At 40.8% G+C, this 15,596-nt stretch overlaps 3 protein-coding genes across 12 annotated transcripts in view; 2 read left to right on the plus strand and 1 right to left on the minus strand.

The window, feature by feature from the left end:
* Positions 1-5,211, plus strand: part of LOC6032716 (glucose dehydrogenase [FAD, quinone]) — a 29,604-nt gene extending 24,393 nt beyond the window's left edge. For 4 of the 5 annotated variants that reach the window (XM_038266110.1, XM_038266107.1, XM_038266108.1 and 1 more), the window contains one exon: positions 2,710-5,211. In XM_038266110.1, the coding sequence (XP_038122038.1) occupies positions 3,063-4,925 (1,863 nt within the window). In that variant the 5' untranslated portion in view covers positions 2,710-3,062 and the 3' untranslated portion in view covers positions 4,926-5,211. Of the gene's footprint in view, positions 1-2,325; positions 2,378-2,709 lie in introns of those variants that run through there. The other variant, XM_038266111.1, reaches the window with a different exon arrangement.
* The window catches only part of LOC6039215 (flotillin-2), a 284,003-nt gene that overhangs the window by 203,940 nt on the left and 64,467 nt on the right, over positions 1-15,596 (minus strand). The gene's annotated exons all lie outside the window — the stretch shown is intronic.
* Positions 12,147-14,227, plus strand: LOC119770724 (glucose dehydrogenase [FAD, quinone]-like). The gene has a single exon (XM_038266114.1). The coding sequence runs from the start codon at positions 12,274-12,276 to the stop codon at positions 14,125-14,127; it is 1,854 nt and encodes a 617-aa protein (XP_038122042.1). The 5' UTR covers positions 12,147-12,273; the 3' UTR covers positions 14,128-14,227.

A 15,596-nucleotide genomic window follows, 5' to 3' on the forward strand; every position in this document is an offset into this window, starting at 1 on the left:
AAACACTCTGCGTTATTTAATTTCCTGTTCTACTTTTGCAAATAAGGACAGCGCCTGATGGCATCAACGAAACAGATGATGTTTCCACCGGTGAATCTGTTTCATTATTGTTTCAGGTAAAATGTCCAAATGCATGATGTTTTAAAAAAATAAAAGATACTTGAATTGGCGTTAGTTTTGGCAAGAAAAAGTCCTCTGTTTGTCTATGGCATCTAGTTACACGATTGTGCTACATTGACCATGTCGCAGCCGAGCTGGAACACTATTACACGACTCAATTATCGACACCAGCAGTTCGATTCCAACGGCTTGATACAACCAGAAGTGAATGTTCATTAGTTTATCATACGTTTGTGTCACTATCGAGACTTTCATCCGCGCAATGGAAATACACCGAATCCGTATCCAGAAAGCTAACAAGAGAGCAAAAAGAAGTAAAAACCCACAATCCATTGTGCAGAATGGACAATATTTCCTTTTAAAGTTATGCGATTATCCGGAACCGAACCGGTTCCGTTCGCTCATTCAGGGTGAGAGTAATGGGGCAGCCTTCGTCACCTTGTCGCCGTTGATAATTGCAACAAGATTCAAATTTGTGCTCACTTGCTGATTTGCAAGTTGCAATCGGAATCTTGGGGTCTTGAGGCAAATGGCGCCATGCCTTTGTGCAGTCAACAACTACATTAGGAGTTTCCTTTTATTATTCCGTTGTTTGTCATGTTGAACCGTGAAACACTCTTTGGTGCGCCATAGATTCAAAAGTGAAACGGATTTCATTTGAATGAAAACACGTTCCACAATTTAACTGTTACACAATGTTTCTAGTCATTCAATAACACACATCTATTAATAGTCATTGTCCTTGCTACATCATATAATCTTCATATTCCTGCATCTTTAACAAAATAAATCGTCATCTGGGGCAATTTGCGTCATCTTTTTTTAGCACTGTTGCAGCATAACATCAACATTTTGATATTTTTGAGGTTTCGGTTTGTGTACAACCATTCCAAAATTTGAAGCTTTTAGCTGCTCAAAAAAAATTTAAAGAGAATCACCCCAGTTGACGACATGTAAAAAAAACCTAATCATCGTTGCAAAAATTATATTTATTAAAATCATTCCATAAGTTTATTTTGTATGATCCTAAAACTAAAAAAGAACCTATCAAAAGGTTGTTTCGAGATTCTGAGAATGGTAGACACATAACTCGACATTTTTGAAGTTGGTGTTAGTAAACGCTTCTGTTTCGTCAAGGTATGCTAGATTTGGGCTCCCTCAACACGCACCAATCGACAGAATTGAATTTTAGTGGATTTCCTGCCAATAAATAAGATTGTACATCTCGGATATAATTGGTATGGAGTCATCTTAAGCAACCATGCGCACCCTCGTTTTCCTATGGGGGTAGTAAGGTGCGCATGGTTGCAGCAAAATTTGCATGAACATAGTGTGCTTTGAGTTTTCTCCATATATTTTGCTTGGCAGAGTGTGATAATAGTAGTTTATGCAACAAGTTGCAAAATGAGGATTTTTTCAGCACGAGTCGTACATTTAGCCAACGAGGTTCACCGAGTTGGATAAATACAAAGAGTGCTGAAAAAATCAAGATTTGCAACGAGTTCCATACAACATTTTTGGCAATTCCAAAAAACACACACTGAGTGAAATTTTATGTCAAATTGGTCATGTATTTTGTCAATAAATTGTTTAAATCAAAAAAATGATGAAAAGTGTTACTTTTCAGCATTTATTTTGAAAAGTGTTGCTATTCGATTCTGTTATTTTTGGTACAGAAATGTAGGCTGTTTCTTCGTTCAAGAATGACAGGAAAAGTAAGTAGTTTCACGACGGAATTGCAAAAAAAGATTATTTTTTCTGTGAGAGTTGAAACATTTTTGAGCACAGATGAAAAATTGATAAAATTGTTTGCCGTTAAAACTAACTTTAAAACAGTTATTTCATTACATATTTTCCACCCAATCAAATCATCGCAACACCACGCAAAACGCCTAAAGGTAGGCTCCAACCAACGAAAACATCGCCCCAAGACCGCTCTCTTAACAGCTGTCTTGTAAGCGTAACCTGTTCGCTTCCACCCATCCACCCACATTTACCGGCACTTGAAGCCAGTCAAAACAAGTTTTTTGTTCCTTTTCCTCGTGTTGCCACACTCTCCCATTCATTGCGTCTTGGCCCGAGTGTATTCGAGCACGGCCACAACACGGCGTAGTGGAAAACAACCCAAACAAATCACGAACCGGTTCACAGCTGCTCGACAGCAGTGTCTAAGATGACGCTTCAAGTGAATTTAATCTGTAACGGAAAATAACCCCATCTGCATTGAATTGCGATTAGGGATTCACAGCGGGATGACGTAGGTGTTGCAATTATTTAACTTGATTTTCTGAATTTATAATAGGTTGAAATTGAAACGCTACTTTTACACGACTCTCTCTTAAACGGGTAATTGATGATCTCAGACAGTCGAGGTCATGTCGAAGAATCACTTACAGATGAGCATATAAACGCTGACAATTGCTTATCGCGACTGTAAATCATTCCAACAAGCGTTCGTCCTTACCTGGAAAAACGAAAAAAAAGATAAAAAGTCATGATTAATTATTTGTGTATGCAAAAGCGCTTACAAGTGTAATGTGATCAATGAGTGCCCACTTTAACAATGTCTTCGCTTTGTTCTATTTGCAGGTAAAGTGCGACCATCTGCGCGGGACGTTGGCAAGCTGACGTAAAGCGGACCTCGAACGAAGTGCATGCCTGGAGTCGAAGTGAGCAAAACTGCCCAAACTTCGAGCCTGCAACGCTCCCTTCTTGCTGAAGTGGCTAGGTGAATTATGTTCCGTCGCGGACAACAGCACCAACAGCAGCAGCAGCGGCATCGAGCAAAAGTTATTAGCAAAAATTGGCGCAAATATCCAAATTCCTGAAAACAGCAGTGTGTTGTTTGAAGAAACGCCCTTATAAACTCAGTGGAATAGCTTTCATTAAGCTTGTTTTAGGATTATATTAAGGTTACCCAGTCTTCAGCAAACATCAACATCATGGTGTTCAACGTATTGATAGCTTCATCTGTGATCAAAACCGCCACAGTGGTCGGTTCTAGTCTGTGGCTCATACCGTTCTTACTGGGAGCGATTTCGTACTACCGTTACGATCGAGTCGATCCGGAATCCCGGGTTATCGATCAGCAAAATTTGCACCCGGAGTATGACTTTATAGTGGTAGGTGGTGGTTCGGCTGGTGCCGTTGTCGCCAACAGACTGACCGAGATAAGCCGGTGGAAGGTTCTGCTTCTCGAAGCTGGACCAGATGAAAACGAGATTTCAGACGTACCGTCACTATCCGCATATCTACAGCTCAGCAAACTGGACTGGGCGTACAAAACGGAGCCCACTAGCAAGGCATGTCTAGGTATGGTCAACAACCGGTGCAATTGGCCGAGAGGAAAGGTTCTCGGTGGCTCCAGTGTACTTAATTATATGATTTATGTAAGAGGAAACAAAAATGATTTCGACCACTGGGAATCGCTGGGAAATCCCGGCTGGGGCTACAACGATGTATTGCAATATTTTATTAAATCTGAGGACAACAGAAATCCATATCTTGCCAAGAATCCCTACCACGGTTCGGGAGGATTACTAACAGTTCAGGAAGCGCCCTGGCACACTCCACTAGTGGCTGCTTTCGTTGAAGCCGGCACGGAGATCGGGTACGAAAACAGAGATATCAACGGAGCTCACCAGACCGGATTCATGATTGCTCAGGGAACAATTCGACGCGGTAGTCGATGTAGTACTGCGAAAGCATTCCTCAGACCAATTCGGTTGAGAAAGAACTTTCACGTGGCCATGAATGCGCACGTAACCAAGTTACTGATTGACCCCGGTACGAAGAAAGCGGTGGGTGTTGAATTTTTCCGACAGGGCAAGAGACATTTTGTTAAGGCGAAACGTGAAATCATCATGGCCGCTGGATCTATCAACACACCACAGATAATGATGCTGTCAGGAATCGGTCCAAAGGATCATCTCGATGAAATGGGCATTAAAACGATCGTCGACCTCCCAGTCGGTAAAAACATGCAGGATCATGTGGGCATGGGTGGTTTGACGTTCCTGGTTGACAAACCCGTAGCGATTCTACAGAATCGTCTCGAAGCTGCTTCCGTCACGATGAACTACGTTATCAACGAAAGAGGACCAATGACAGTGTTGGGAGGACTGGAAGGAATTGCTTTCGTGAATACTCCGTTTGCAAATATTTCTCGAGACTGGCCAGACATCCAGTTCCACATGGCACCAGCTTCGCTAAACTCGGATGGAGGAGCCCGGGTGAAGAAAATTCTCGGTCTCAAGGAAGACATTTACAAGGAAGTATTCCAGCCGATAGAAAATACGTACAGCTGGACCATAATGCCCTTGCTCTTGCGACCACGGTCCCGGGGATGGGTTCGCCTTAAGTCCAAAAATCCCTTCCACTATCCAATCATGAATCCCAACTACTTCGAAGATCCCTTCGATGCAGCAACCCTCGTCGAAGGAGCCAAGATTGCTCTGCGAGTAGCGGACGCTAAAGTCTTCAAGCAATTCGGCAGTCGACTTCACAGAAAGCCACTTCCCAATTGTAAGCACCATAAGTTCCTCAGTGATGCCTACCTAGACTGCCAGGTCCGAACCATCTCGATGACCATCTACCACCCAGTGGGAACCACCAAAATGGGCCCAGAATGGGACCCGGAAGCTGTCGTCGATCCCAGACTGCGCGTTTACGGTGTCTCCGGTCTGCGCGTGATAGACGCCGGTGTCATGCCCACCATCGTCAGTGGAAACACCAACGCGGCCGTCATCATGATCGGCGAAAAGGGCGCCAACATGATCAAAGAAGACTGGCTTGGTCAAAGCTGATCCACAGATGAATGACTGCTGTACAGAGTTCGATTGCGTTAAATCAGTCGATTTAGATCCAAAACCTAAATTAGTTAAATAATACTGCGTGCCATTCTGCGAGACCTATAGATTTTTTATTGTTACAGTGTGAATTCTTATCCCGTCGTTTGCGAATAATTGAGATTGTCAGTGCTAAGGTTCAACACCCCCAAAACTAGCTGTAAGAGTTGTTACCCTTTTTGTAGAAACAAGATCACGTAGAATAAACCAAAACAAGGGTAAACGAATAAAGTAATTAACCGTGAAAAGGCTTTTCATTTGACTTCCTCACATCCCATGTACATGTTAAAACATCAGAAAGCCACAAAACAGACAAGGTAGCACCGCGGAAAGTCAAGTTCAAGACAGGAGCTCCATCGGCAAGTATATGCTGCTCCCATCATGGCCGGTTAGATAGATGCAGTTATACCACAGTGAATGTGCGGACTGCAATGCGACTCTCAAGGTCGCACTCAGCTGTGCGGATCGTCACGACTGCCACTACTAAACTACTTTTAGAATTATACAAAGTAATTTGCATAACCGATTCCACCACACCGGTCTCCAGCAGCGCATTTGTTTACAAATATTTTCTATTACTCTTTCACCGAGAGGCGTATGTTAAGTTAACGCAGAAATGAAATAAGTTATCGTCATACTGGATATATCTGAATGGTTCTTAGTCGTTAGCCGGTAAATGTATGCAATAGGGTGGATCGATAAGTAGAAAAGACGTTTCCATTTAGTGGCATAAACAACCCTCCTAAAATTTCAAGAAATTTGTTCACACCTGACGGCTCACAAAGCGATTATAATTTAGGCAATATGATTGACAGGTTCATCCTATTTATCCAATATTTAAGGAAAAACATTTGAATAACAAAAGTTGGGTGTTGTAACAGGGCGATCATTGCTGAGTATGCTGACACAAAGTTTTGTCAGGAAATTTTCGGGACATTGATTCAAAATCTATTTCTGAATTAGACAGACTGCTTTCTATGGTAATTTTTTTCATCTGCAACACAAATAACTTCTGCTATTTGCAATAAGAAATCTAGAAGTTCTTTTTGAAAACTTGAGCCATGCCAAGCTTTCCTGTTTCACCCTAAAAAAATTAATTAATCAAATTATTTCAAGATTTCAGATTTTTTAGAATTGCTGATTTTTATCACACGAAAATTTAACAAATTTAAAAACTCAACTGCACATTTTTCACTAAGCTAAATTCAATGATATTCTGTAAGCAACATGTTTAACAAAATAAAAACACTAGTCATGCTTATTTTTTATACAGAAAAATTAATAACTTTATCAATAGCACTCCCAATTCTAATAAATTATTCAGTTTATCTTTCACCATAACAACTACCAATAATCTTACTAGATACACTCGGTTGGTAATAAACCATTGACACAAAAACCTGCTTTGGCTTTACAATGTGAGCAAGGAATTACGCGTTGGAAGATGACTACAACGAAACCGTAAACCGGAGTGACATTGATATGATGAAGATTTTTTTAGCGAAATATTTTTTTTAGTGTAAAATACGAATTGAAAACAAACGGAATGGTGTTTACCCATACTGAGCTTTGTAACGAAGTGTTTAAAGCACATCAAGAAGCAGTTTTCAACCAATTTTGAAAAGTTTCAAAGGAGAGTTGACATTTATGAAAACATTGATAAATAGAATTATTGAAGTAATTTAAAAGTATCTTAGATTATTTTTCAATGAAAACGAGTTCGAATCAGAAAACGGTTTGCAATCACATAATCAACATTGAACATTCAACATTTAGGGGAACCTAAGAACAACTTAAATGGGTTACTAGATTACTGTACAGAAATCAAAAATATTTTCAGATTATAAACATTTTCAGTGTAACAATTTTCTGAGCAAATTTGGAAAAATATTGAAACAAATTTGGTTTTAGAGGTAGTAAAAATTGTGTTTTTCTTGACAAAAAAAAAAAGAATTTTTGATTTTTTTTATTTATTTAGCATCACATTATTTTTTTTAAGCCTCGTGGCGCGGTGGTTAGCGGCTTTGGCTGCCTTCTATCGGATAGGGAAGTAAAACGTCGGTCCATTTGCGTAAAAGAAGTTTTGGGTGACTCACCACACATTACCTTCGGACGCCTAGAAATGAGCATAAACTTGCAACAGAGACCACAAAAGACCCTGGGGTCGTTAAAGTGGATTGGTTTGCTCTATTCCGTTTTATTTTTTTTTTTTTAATTAATAAACTTAGTTAAACATGCATTTGATTATATTTTTTCATACGAAACATTGAAACAAACTTTACTTATGATCAATTTGACATAATAATTTTAATTTGCTCACTTTTAGTCTGAAAATTATAAGAAACACAAAGACTATCAAAGTCACCTAAGTTTAAAAAAAATCAATTTTCAACGAAATATTTTTTAAAAGCACTGTTGAAAAAAACCCCTTTTTGCGGAACTACATAGACATTGGACATTATGTGACGCAGCCCAGTAAACGTGTTATAATTATAAATCATGAAAAAGTATCGGTTAAACAAAATTTTAAAATAAATTGAAACCCTATAAATATCACTCCGCTTTACGGTACTCGTATTAAGAGTTGCAAAACACTGCATCGTAAAACATTTGTACTTTTCTTAATGCTGAAAATGAGATGGTAGCGTTCCTATTTTACGGAATAGTATTCAGAAAGAACGCAAAGGTGTGTAGTTCAAGTTCTGGAGTTTTTTTTAAAAAAAAGGTCCAATAAACCAAATTTTCAGGTTTTGCATGTTGGGTGTTTTTTAATACCCCTGACTCAAGGCGGTTTCAAAAACACCCAAAAAGCAAAAACTGAAAATTTGATTCATTGGACCTTTTTTTTTAAAAAAAATCTCCAGAATTGTTGCAATATTGATTTATCTTTGGGAAAAGGTATAATGTTCTTAAACTTCTAATATGATGTAAGTATCAACCAAAATTTAAAAATTTATTTGGAATTTCTCATTAGAAAAGCCCATGAGTGGTGCAATTAATTTCTAAATTGAAGTTGAAAACGCCTAGAATTGAAACCAAACCACCTTCAGCTCTCAATTTAACTAGCCCCAAGATTTGCACCCATCCATAAAATGTTTAGTTTCATTATCTTTCCCTGTACAGTACAACAAGGATATTGGAAATGCAGGTCTCAGAGCACCGCAAGGTGTCCACAGTCAGCCCATAAAACGGTCGCATCAAAAACCTTGAACTTGGTCATGACACGGGAAAGGCCTGCGAAACCTACCTTGGTCGTCAGGTCAGGTGCATAGTTCGTGGGCAATATTTCTGGAATGTTTACGAGATGTGCTGCACGTACAACACTTACATTAACTGTCCGTTGATTAGCGTCATCGCCATTCTTTATCGAAAGCTGAGTAATCAATGGTTTGCGGCAGATGATTTAAATATTGGGGGAATACCGCTTACACAAAAGATGCACTACAACCAGCTGTTCTTAATTTATCAACAAATAATCAATCCATCCGAGTAACGAAGAAGGCACACGGTAATTATAGTCCTACCTCCTTCGTAATAAACCGTTTAGTTTCTCAATTAAGGGATATTTTTACAGCAGGTAATTAGACTGGTACTATACGAAAGGCACAGGATAGAACGAGAGGTCACCAGAGTCGTGCCGACTTGCTACCCAATTACCACAGGCTGCGACGATTTCCCAGAGGCGTGAATAGGAAGCTACTTAATAAAAATTGTTTAACGTTGAGCACAGGGGGACGTTAATTGGTGCTGCCCTGGCATGCCCTCTGTACACAATGCAATGATAAAATGGTATGACGGTGGTTACCGAGCCCCAACCCTTCCTTCAGAGTAAATAAAATAAATTATAAGTCATTACAAGCCATTAACTTTTACTTGCCATTGATTGAAAATTATTGACATATTCGATGGACCGCTAAATAATGGAAACAATTCAACAGCTTCAACTTTGTCATAAATCATGTGAACCATCCTCGATCAACTGTATTGATTCAACACCAACATGACAGTTACCGCACGAAGGGCGGAAATACCGACCACTATCTAGTCATGATTCAGTTATAATCATTGTCAATTTCTTCACGTCCAAAAAGGTCAGGTTCATTCCGAAGAGCGGTTCTTGCCTCCGAACATCATCGCCGCATCATGACCTGTCCCGAACGGGTTGTAGCCGATACAAAAGAAATGACACATTACCTTGGAAGCATACCTTAAACTCATAAATAACTCTCGTGTATGAAAGGTTGCAGCTGACATGTCCGCGCGATGGAAAAGCAAGAGGGAAAGAAGGTGTAAATGACCTTTGACTTCCGCGTAAAGTGGACTTCAAAAGACGATTGAGCATCGTAAAAAATCGTTCTGCTGACTGGTTGTGACTGCTTGTCTTGTTTTCCAATTCTTACAACTAGATTAGTGTCATTTATGATATGGGAATTCCGTGGAGAACATGGTAAATAGCGTGAAACGACTGATTTTACTAATTAATCTTCAATTGATTACAAAATTAAACTTTCCTTGTTTGAACTGTTGTAGTCTTCCCAAACCGGAAGCGAATTCTAGCCTAAACTACCATTTCAAAGCTAATCGTAGGCCAGTTGCACATGCAACGCGCATCATCATGCAATAACGCAATATACTTAACCTTAAGGTTGGGCATTGCATGCATGTAATTAAGTGACATAACGCATCACATGTTTGTATTGAAGAAATGGCAAATTGCTTTGCTCACGTTTGCCCGAACTACTAGAATGCGTCATTTGGAGGAGAAAAACAAATCTGTAATGAAATAAATCATACACCTTCCGCGCGATAATCTCAAAGTTTACGGAAACTTTTTTAACGTGGAAATCATTAATTTTCAAAAATAAAACAATGTGATTTTAAACAAGTTTGACAAAAACAAGCGATTATGTAAACATAAAAGAGGTTCAAATTCAGTAATTTTATTGGGTTTGATCCCAGAGGGTCCCAGTGGCATTTTTCGAGACGAGATCTGTCTGATCACGCCTTCCGTCGGACGGGGAAGTAAATGTTGGCCCAGGTCTAACCTAGAGGTTAGGTCGATAACTCAGTCCATGTGCATGAGTCGTCTTCCTGGGTCCTGTCTCGGTGGAGTCGCTGGTAGGCAATTGGACTATCAATCAGAAGGTCGTCAGTTTGAATCCCGGGTGGATGGAAGCTTAGGTGTAAAAAGAGGTTTGCAATTGCCTCAAAACCTAGTTTCGAGTAGGAATTTCGCAATCGAGAACGCCAAGGTAATGCTGTAGAGCGAATAGTTTGATTTTGATTGATACACCCAAAGGAAAAATATATCTCAAAATCTGCAACAGTGGATTTGCTGCAGAAAATGTTACATTTAATAACATTTTTTGCAGCAAGCCCGTAGATCATTTTTGCCCGCGTGTAAACATGTCAGCGATCTGCACTTCTCACCAACACATATAATGCTGGCCCGTCCCGAGCAACACTCCAAAGAGAAGAATATGTTGGTGCTTTTTCACTTACATTTCATCAAGCGTCCATGGCGTGGTGGTAGCGAGTCGGATCAATAATCAAGAAGTTGGTGGTTCAATCCTCGATATGTTAAGGATTTTTTTTGTGAAATACAACAAAAAAGCCGTCGGTAATGTCGATAATTGTCGGTAACGGGCAAAAATGTCATACCCCTATATCGCAAAAAAATGCATGAACACAGTTTTCATGCAGATTCTGATATACTTTCATGCCGCCATGCATCACAACCATGCGACTGCCAGTTGGGTGTATTCATAGCGGCGAGATAGCCGAGAGGGTTGGGGCGCGGACTTGGTTATCTGAATATGACTTCTCACCTGATTGTTGTTATTTTTGGGGAAAGCAGACCTAATTGTTTTTCTTCTGTACATGCTTTTCAGTGTACACGTTTTCTCATGCAATATTACATGCAGTTCCAGGGTTGCAAGATACAGCAAGAAACCGCGCGTGACCCGTGATTACTTTTAAGGTTTTTGTTTAATTTGTAAACATCCAGAAATCGTTTAGGTTCTATTTCTTTTAATCCCAAAAATCATAATGCATTGTTTTTATCTTCTGATCTACTTAAAGTTTATTTTGAAGCAAAAATGTTTAATAAAATTATTTTTTGCAATTCCGTCGTGAAACTACTTACCTTTCTTGTCATTCTTGAACGACGAAATAGCCTACTTTTCTGTACCAAAATTAACAGAATCGAATAGCAACACTTTTCAAAATAAATGCTGAAAAGTTCTACTTTTCAGCACTCAAATGGGTGCTGAAAAGTTAAACTTTTCAGCACTTGTTTCGAAAAGTGACACTTTTCAACATTTTTTTTGATTTAAACGATTTATTGACAAACTACATGAAAATTCGACTTGAAATTTCACTCAATTAGTGTTTTCCGAAATTGCAAAAAATGTTGTATGGAACTCGGTGCAAAACTTGATTTTTTCAGCACTCGTCGTATTTATCCAACTCGGTGAACCTCGTTAGATAAATGTACGACTCGTGCTGAAAAAATCCTCTTTTTGCAACTTGTTGCATAAACTACTATTACAAATTTGTAAACAAAAAACAAGCGCAACAAAAAGATAACAATAATATTTAGTATGCGACTTTTGATTGAACAGGTCACAGACTTTTCGGTATGATATAAGTGAATCAATGATTATGAGTAATCAATACATCCAATTATTTTAAAATCGTATTTTGTAGAATTGATTGCTTAAAGGTATCCGGATACGAGGGATGTCATGAGGGCAGAACAAATAATTACATAATTTTCCGAACATCATAATCACCGCCGCAAAGATGTACTCCGTTGCTGCCATCCCGTGACAACCGCACCAAGGATCCTCACGTAGATTCCCCCAGATATGTCGGGTTGACCCTGAATGAGGCTCTCCCCAACCGCACCGGGGTCGCATGACTGTTGTTGCACCCCCGAGAGTGAGAGCGAAAATAAGCCGGCATTTCCTTCAACCCTACGACTCTCGGTCACTGCCAAGAACTGTTGCTGTTGCAACAGCTCACCACACGACGACCTGGGCTTGGGCCGCTGTTCGAAGGGAGGGAGATAATGCGCCTGAGATGCAATTGTCTCCGCCGCCGCAGCAAGTTTGCGCGCGCGCGCGTTCGACTGGTTCGGGAAATCTGGCTGGGGGCTCAGGTATTGCTGTTTAAATATGCAATAGTTCTAGACGGCGAGAACTAGTCTAATTGTGACCGTACAGGCGGCAGTTCGGGACGGAGTACGCGATGCGTGGATTGTTTTAGTGTTTGCTGAGGAAGAAGGGTACAAATCTGTTCCAGGATGAAGTCAACTTTCGGGATCTCGCTAGTTTTAGTTTGCTGGTGTTGGGGTGGGGGCCGGGGCCAGACCAGTATAATGTCACTTATTGAGTTCCTGCAGGATGGTGGGAAGAGACTGAGCAGAGAACTTCCGGACCATAGAAGCATCGAAAAGGAGTACGACTTTGTGGTGGTAGGAGCCGGATCGGCGGGATGTGCCCTGGCCGCCAGGTTGTCCGAGATAAGTGATTTGAGTGTGCTTTTGATTGAGGCTGGATCCAATGAGAACTTGCTGATGGATATTCCGATGTTTGCGCATTATTTGCAAAATTATGACGTGAACTGGGACTATAGGACAAAGCCAAGTGATCAGTACTGTTTAGCGTTCAAGAACAATCAATGCAGGTTCCCACGGGGCAAGGTGATGGGAGGATCAAGTGTACTTAACTACATGATATACACCAGAGGGAATAAACGTGACTTTGATAGCTGGGCGGCCGATGGAAATGAAGGCTGGAGCTACAAGGATGTGCTACCGTACTTTCAAAAGTTAGAACACAGTACGGTTCCCGACGCATACCCAGGTTATGCTGGAAAGGATGGACCCCTCTCGGTTTCGTACATCCCGTTCAAATCTCAGATCGCCAAATTGTTTGTTGAAGCAGCCACAGGAAGTGGAATTCCTTATGTAGATTACAACGGACCAGAGCAGATCGGAGTATCGTTCATCCAAAGCACTACTAAGAATGGCTACCGTGACAGTACAAACGCAGCATACCTGTATCCATTGACAAATAGAACGAACTTACACGTGAAAAAGAAGAGTCAGGTTACCAAAGTGTTGATCGATAGAGATTCCAAACGAGCAGTGGGAGTACAGTTTTATCACAATCGAAAGTACTATACAGTGAAAGCGCGTAACGAAGTGATCCTTTCCGCGGGTGCCATTGGTTCTCCACACCTACTGATGCTGTCTGGTGTGGGTCCAAAACGGCATCTGCAGGAGAAAGGAATCAAACCAATCGTGGACTTGCCCGTGGGATACAACTTCCAGGATCACACCGCCGCAGGAGCGCTCACCTTCATGGTTAACAACACGTCAAGCATGATGCTGGAACGAATGCTATCGCTGGAGCACTTTATGGAGTACCAACTGCAACACCAAGGACCACTGACGTCAATCGGAGGATGTGAGTCGATTGCATTTTTCGATTCCGAACACCCAAACGATCGTGATGGATGGCCGGATTATGAACTGTTACAGATTAGTGGAACCATGGCCGGAGATCCATCCTTTGAGCGCAACTTCAACTTTAAACATGAAACGTTCCAGAAGATGTTTGGAGAAATTCAGCGTAAAAGTCTCAGTGGGTTCACCATCTTTCCCCTCATCCTTCGACCGCGCAGTAGTGGCCGCATCTACCTCAAAAACTCGAACCCGTTCCGCTATCCGGTGATAGAGCCAAACTACTTCTCAGATCCGTACGATTTGGACATTTCCGTGAAGGCGATCCGCAAAGCGCTGGAAATCGTGGAACATCCGGCAATGCAACGCATCAACGCCCACCTGTTGCAGATTCCGATGCCGGGCTGTGAACAGTTGGAGTTCAACTCGGATGACTACTGGCGATGCTTCACGCGGTACGCCACCTACACCATCTATCACCACGTGGGCACGTGCAAGATGGGACCTCGCAAGGATCCGACGGCGGTCGTCGACGCACGGTTGCGAGTTCACGGAATCAAGGGACTGCGGGTGGTGGACGCCAGTATTATGCCAAACGTGCCCGCCGGACACACCAACGCCCCCACGGTTATGATCGCCGAAAAGGCTGCCGATATGATAAAGGAGGACTGGAACATGGTACGACGGTAAAATGAGCTTTTGTTAGGAATAAGTGGTAGCAAATCGGAGGGTCATTAGTGAAAGACTGTGTAAATAAATTATTTAGCTAAATATTTAAAAGAAAAAAAAAGATGATTTATTTCGAGAAATGTCCTGAAAGAAATTGGTGACACTTGATAACGCATACCATACTTAACAAAATAAACCAGCTTTTGCGGAACTTTCTCGAGCACCGTAAATTAACCACCCCGTTTCAGCAACCAATAAAGTACCGCACAGTTTTCACATCTACTTCGCTCAATGGATGCAAATTCGATTTCCTGCTGTAAACGCCTGAAATACGCGGACCAATCTTGTCAAACGGCGAAGTACGGTTAATAATGCGTACCTTAGCGGCCCTGCGACAAGGAAAACAGGTGCCACACTCGAAAACGTTTTATTATTCGTGTACGTCAAGCGCTAACTGCATTTGCCCAAGTCGTTGCTACGTCAAGGGTGGCCGCGTGCACGCGGTTAGCTTGCTAATTAAAGCACACTTAGAGCGCGATTGGGCTCACTAACAATGGGAAAACTCTTCTTCCGGGAAATTTGCCCACGTCTGAGGGAGGCTGCATTATCGAGATAGATTGGCAGTTAGGCAGAAAATCTAGTAACAATCGTTTAAGCTGGGCAATAGTGTGGTCTATGTTTATATGAATAGACAAATTTTGTATTGTTTTTCAGTTTCGAGCGAATTTCATTGTCCTGTGGCTAAACATTTCAGAAAATAAGAAATGTTCCATTCTCAAAAATCTGTTCGTAATTTTTTAAATGACCTATGATTTGGATTAATTGACTTAAAAAGAGGCGATTCAACAAAAATGTTAGTAGAATCTGATAAAGTTGTAGTTTGCAACAAATATATTAGTCATGTTGAAAAAATCGAAATCGAAATAATCGATTATTAGATTTGCCATGAACAGTCTACCCGTATAGTACGGCGTAAAAAGCTCGGATTTTTTAAGAACAGCTCTTTTTCTAATACAAATTTAAGAACAACCTTAAAAAAGTCGAATTTCATGCCAGCTGTTTAGTAATTGAACAATAAAATTCTGTTTCATGTGCAAGAAAGCAACAACATTGATTTCTTTTTCATATAAGTATGGACCACACTACCGGCAAGTATCACCCATTCATTCGGATGTTGAATTCCCAGTCTAGTTCTTTTGATTAGATAAGAATCCGCGATGTTTATAGCTTCCAACGGCATAGAATGGGGAATTTTAAATTCACTGCAGGTAATTGGCAACATCAGATCTCGGAACATTCCGACAAAGGTGAGTACTGAATATGTTAATTTATGCTTGTCCACGAGCTGTTAATTGAATACAAAACGTGAAATATGCACGACGATGTGCACGATTGATCAGCAATACTTTTATTCAAATCGGGAAATGTTCATATAGATTGCTGCGAAAGTTCATTGTTTATTTATAATCGTCAACTTGAGTGATGATGTC

The sequence above is a fragment of the Culex quinquefasciatus genome, chromosome 3 (genome assembly GCF_015732765.1).
Source record: "Culex quinquefasciatus strain JHB chromosome 3, VPISU_Cqui_1.0_pri_paternal, whole genome shotgun sequence".
In the NCBI taxonomy this organism is placed as follows: Eukaryota; Metazoa; Arthropoda; class Insecta; order Diptera; family Culicidae; genus Culex; species Culex quinquefasciatus.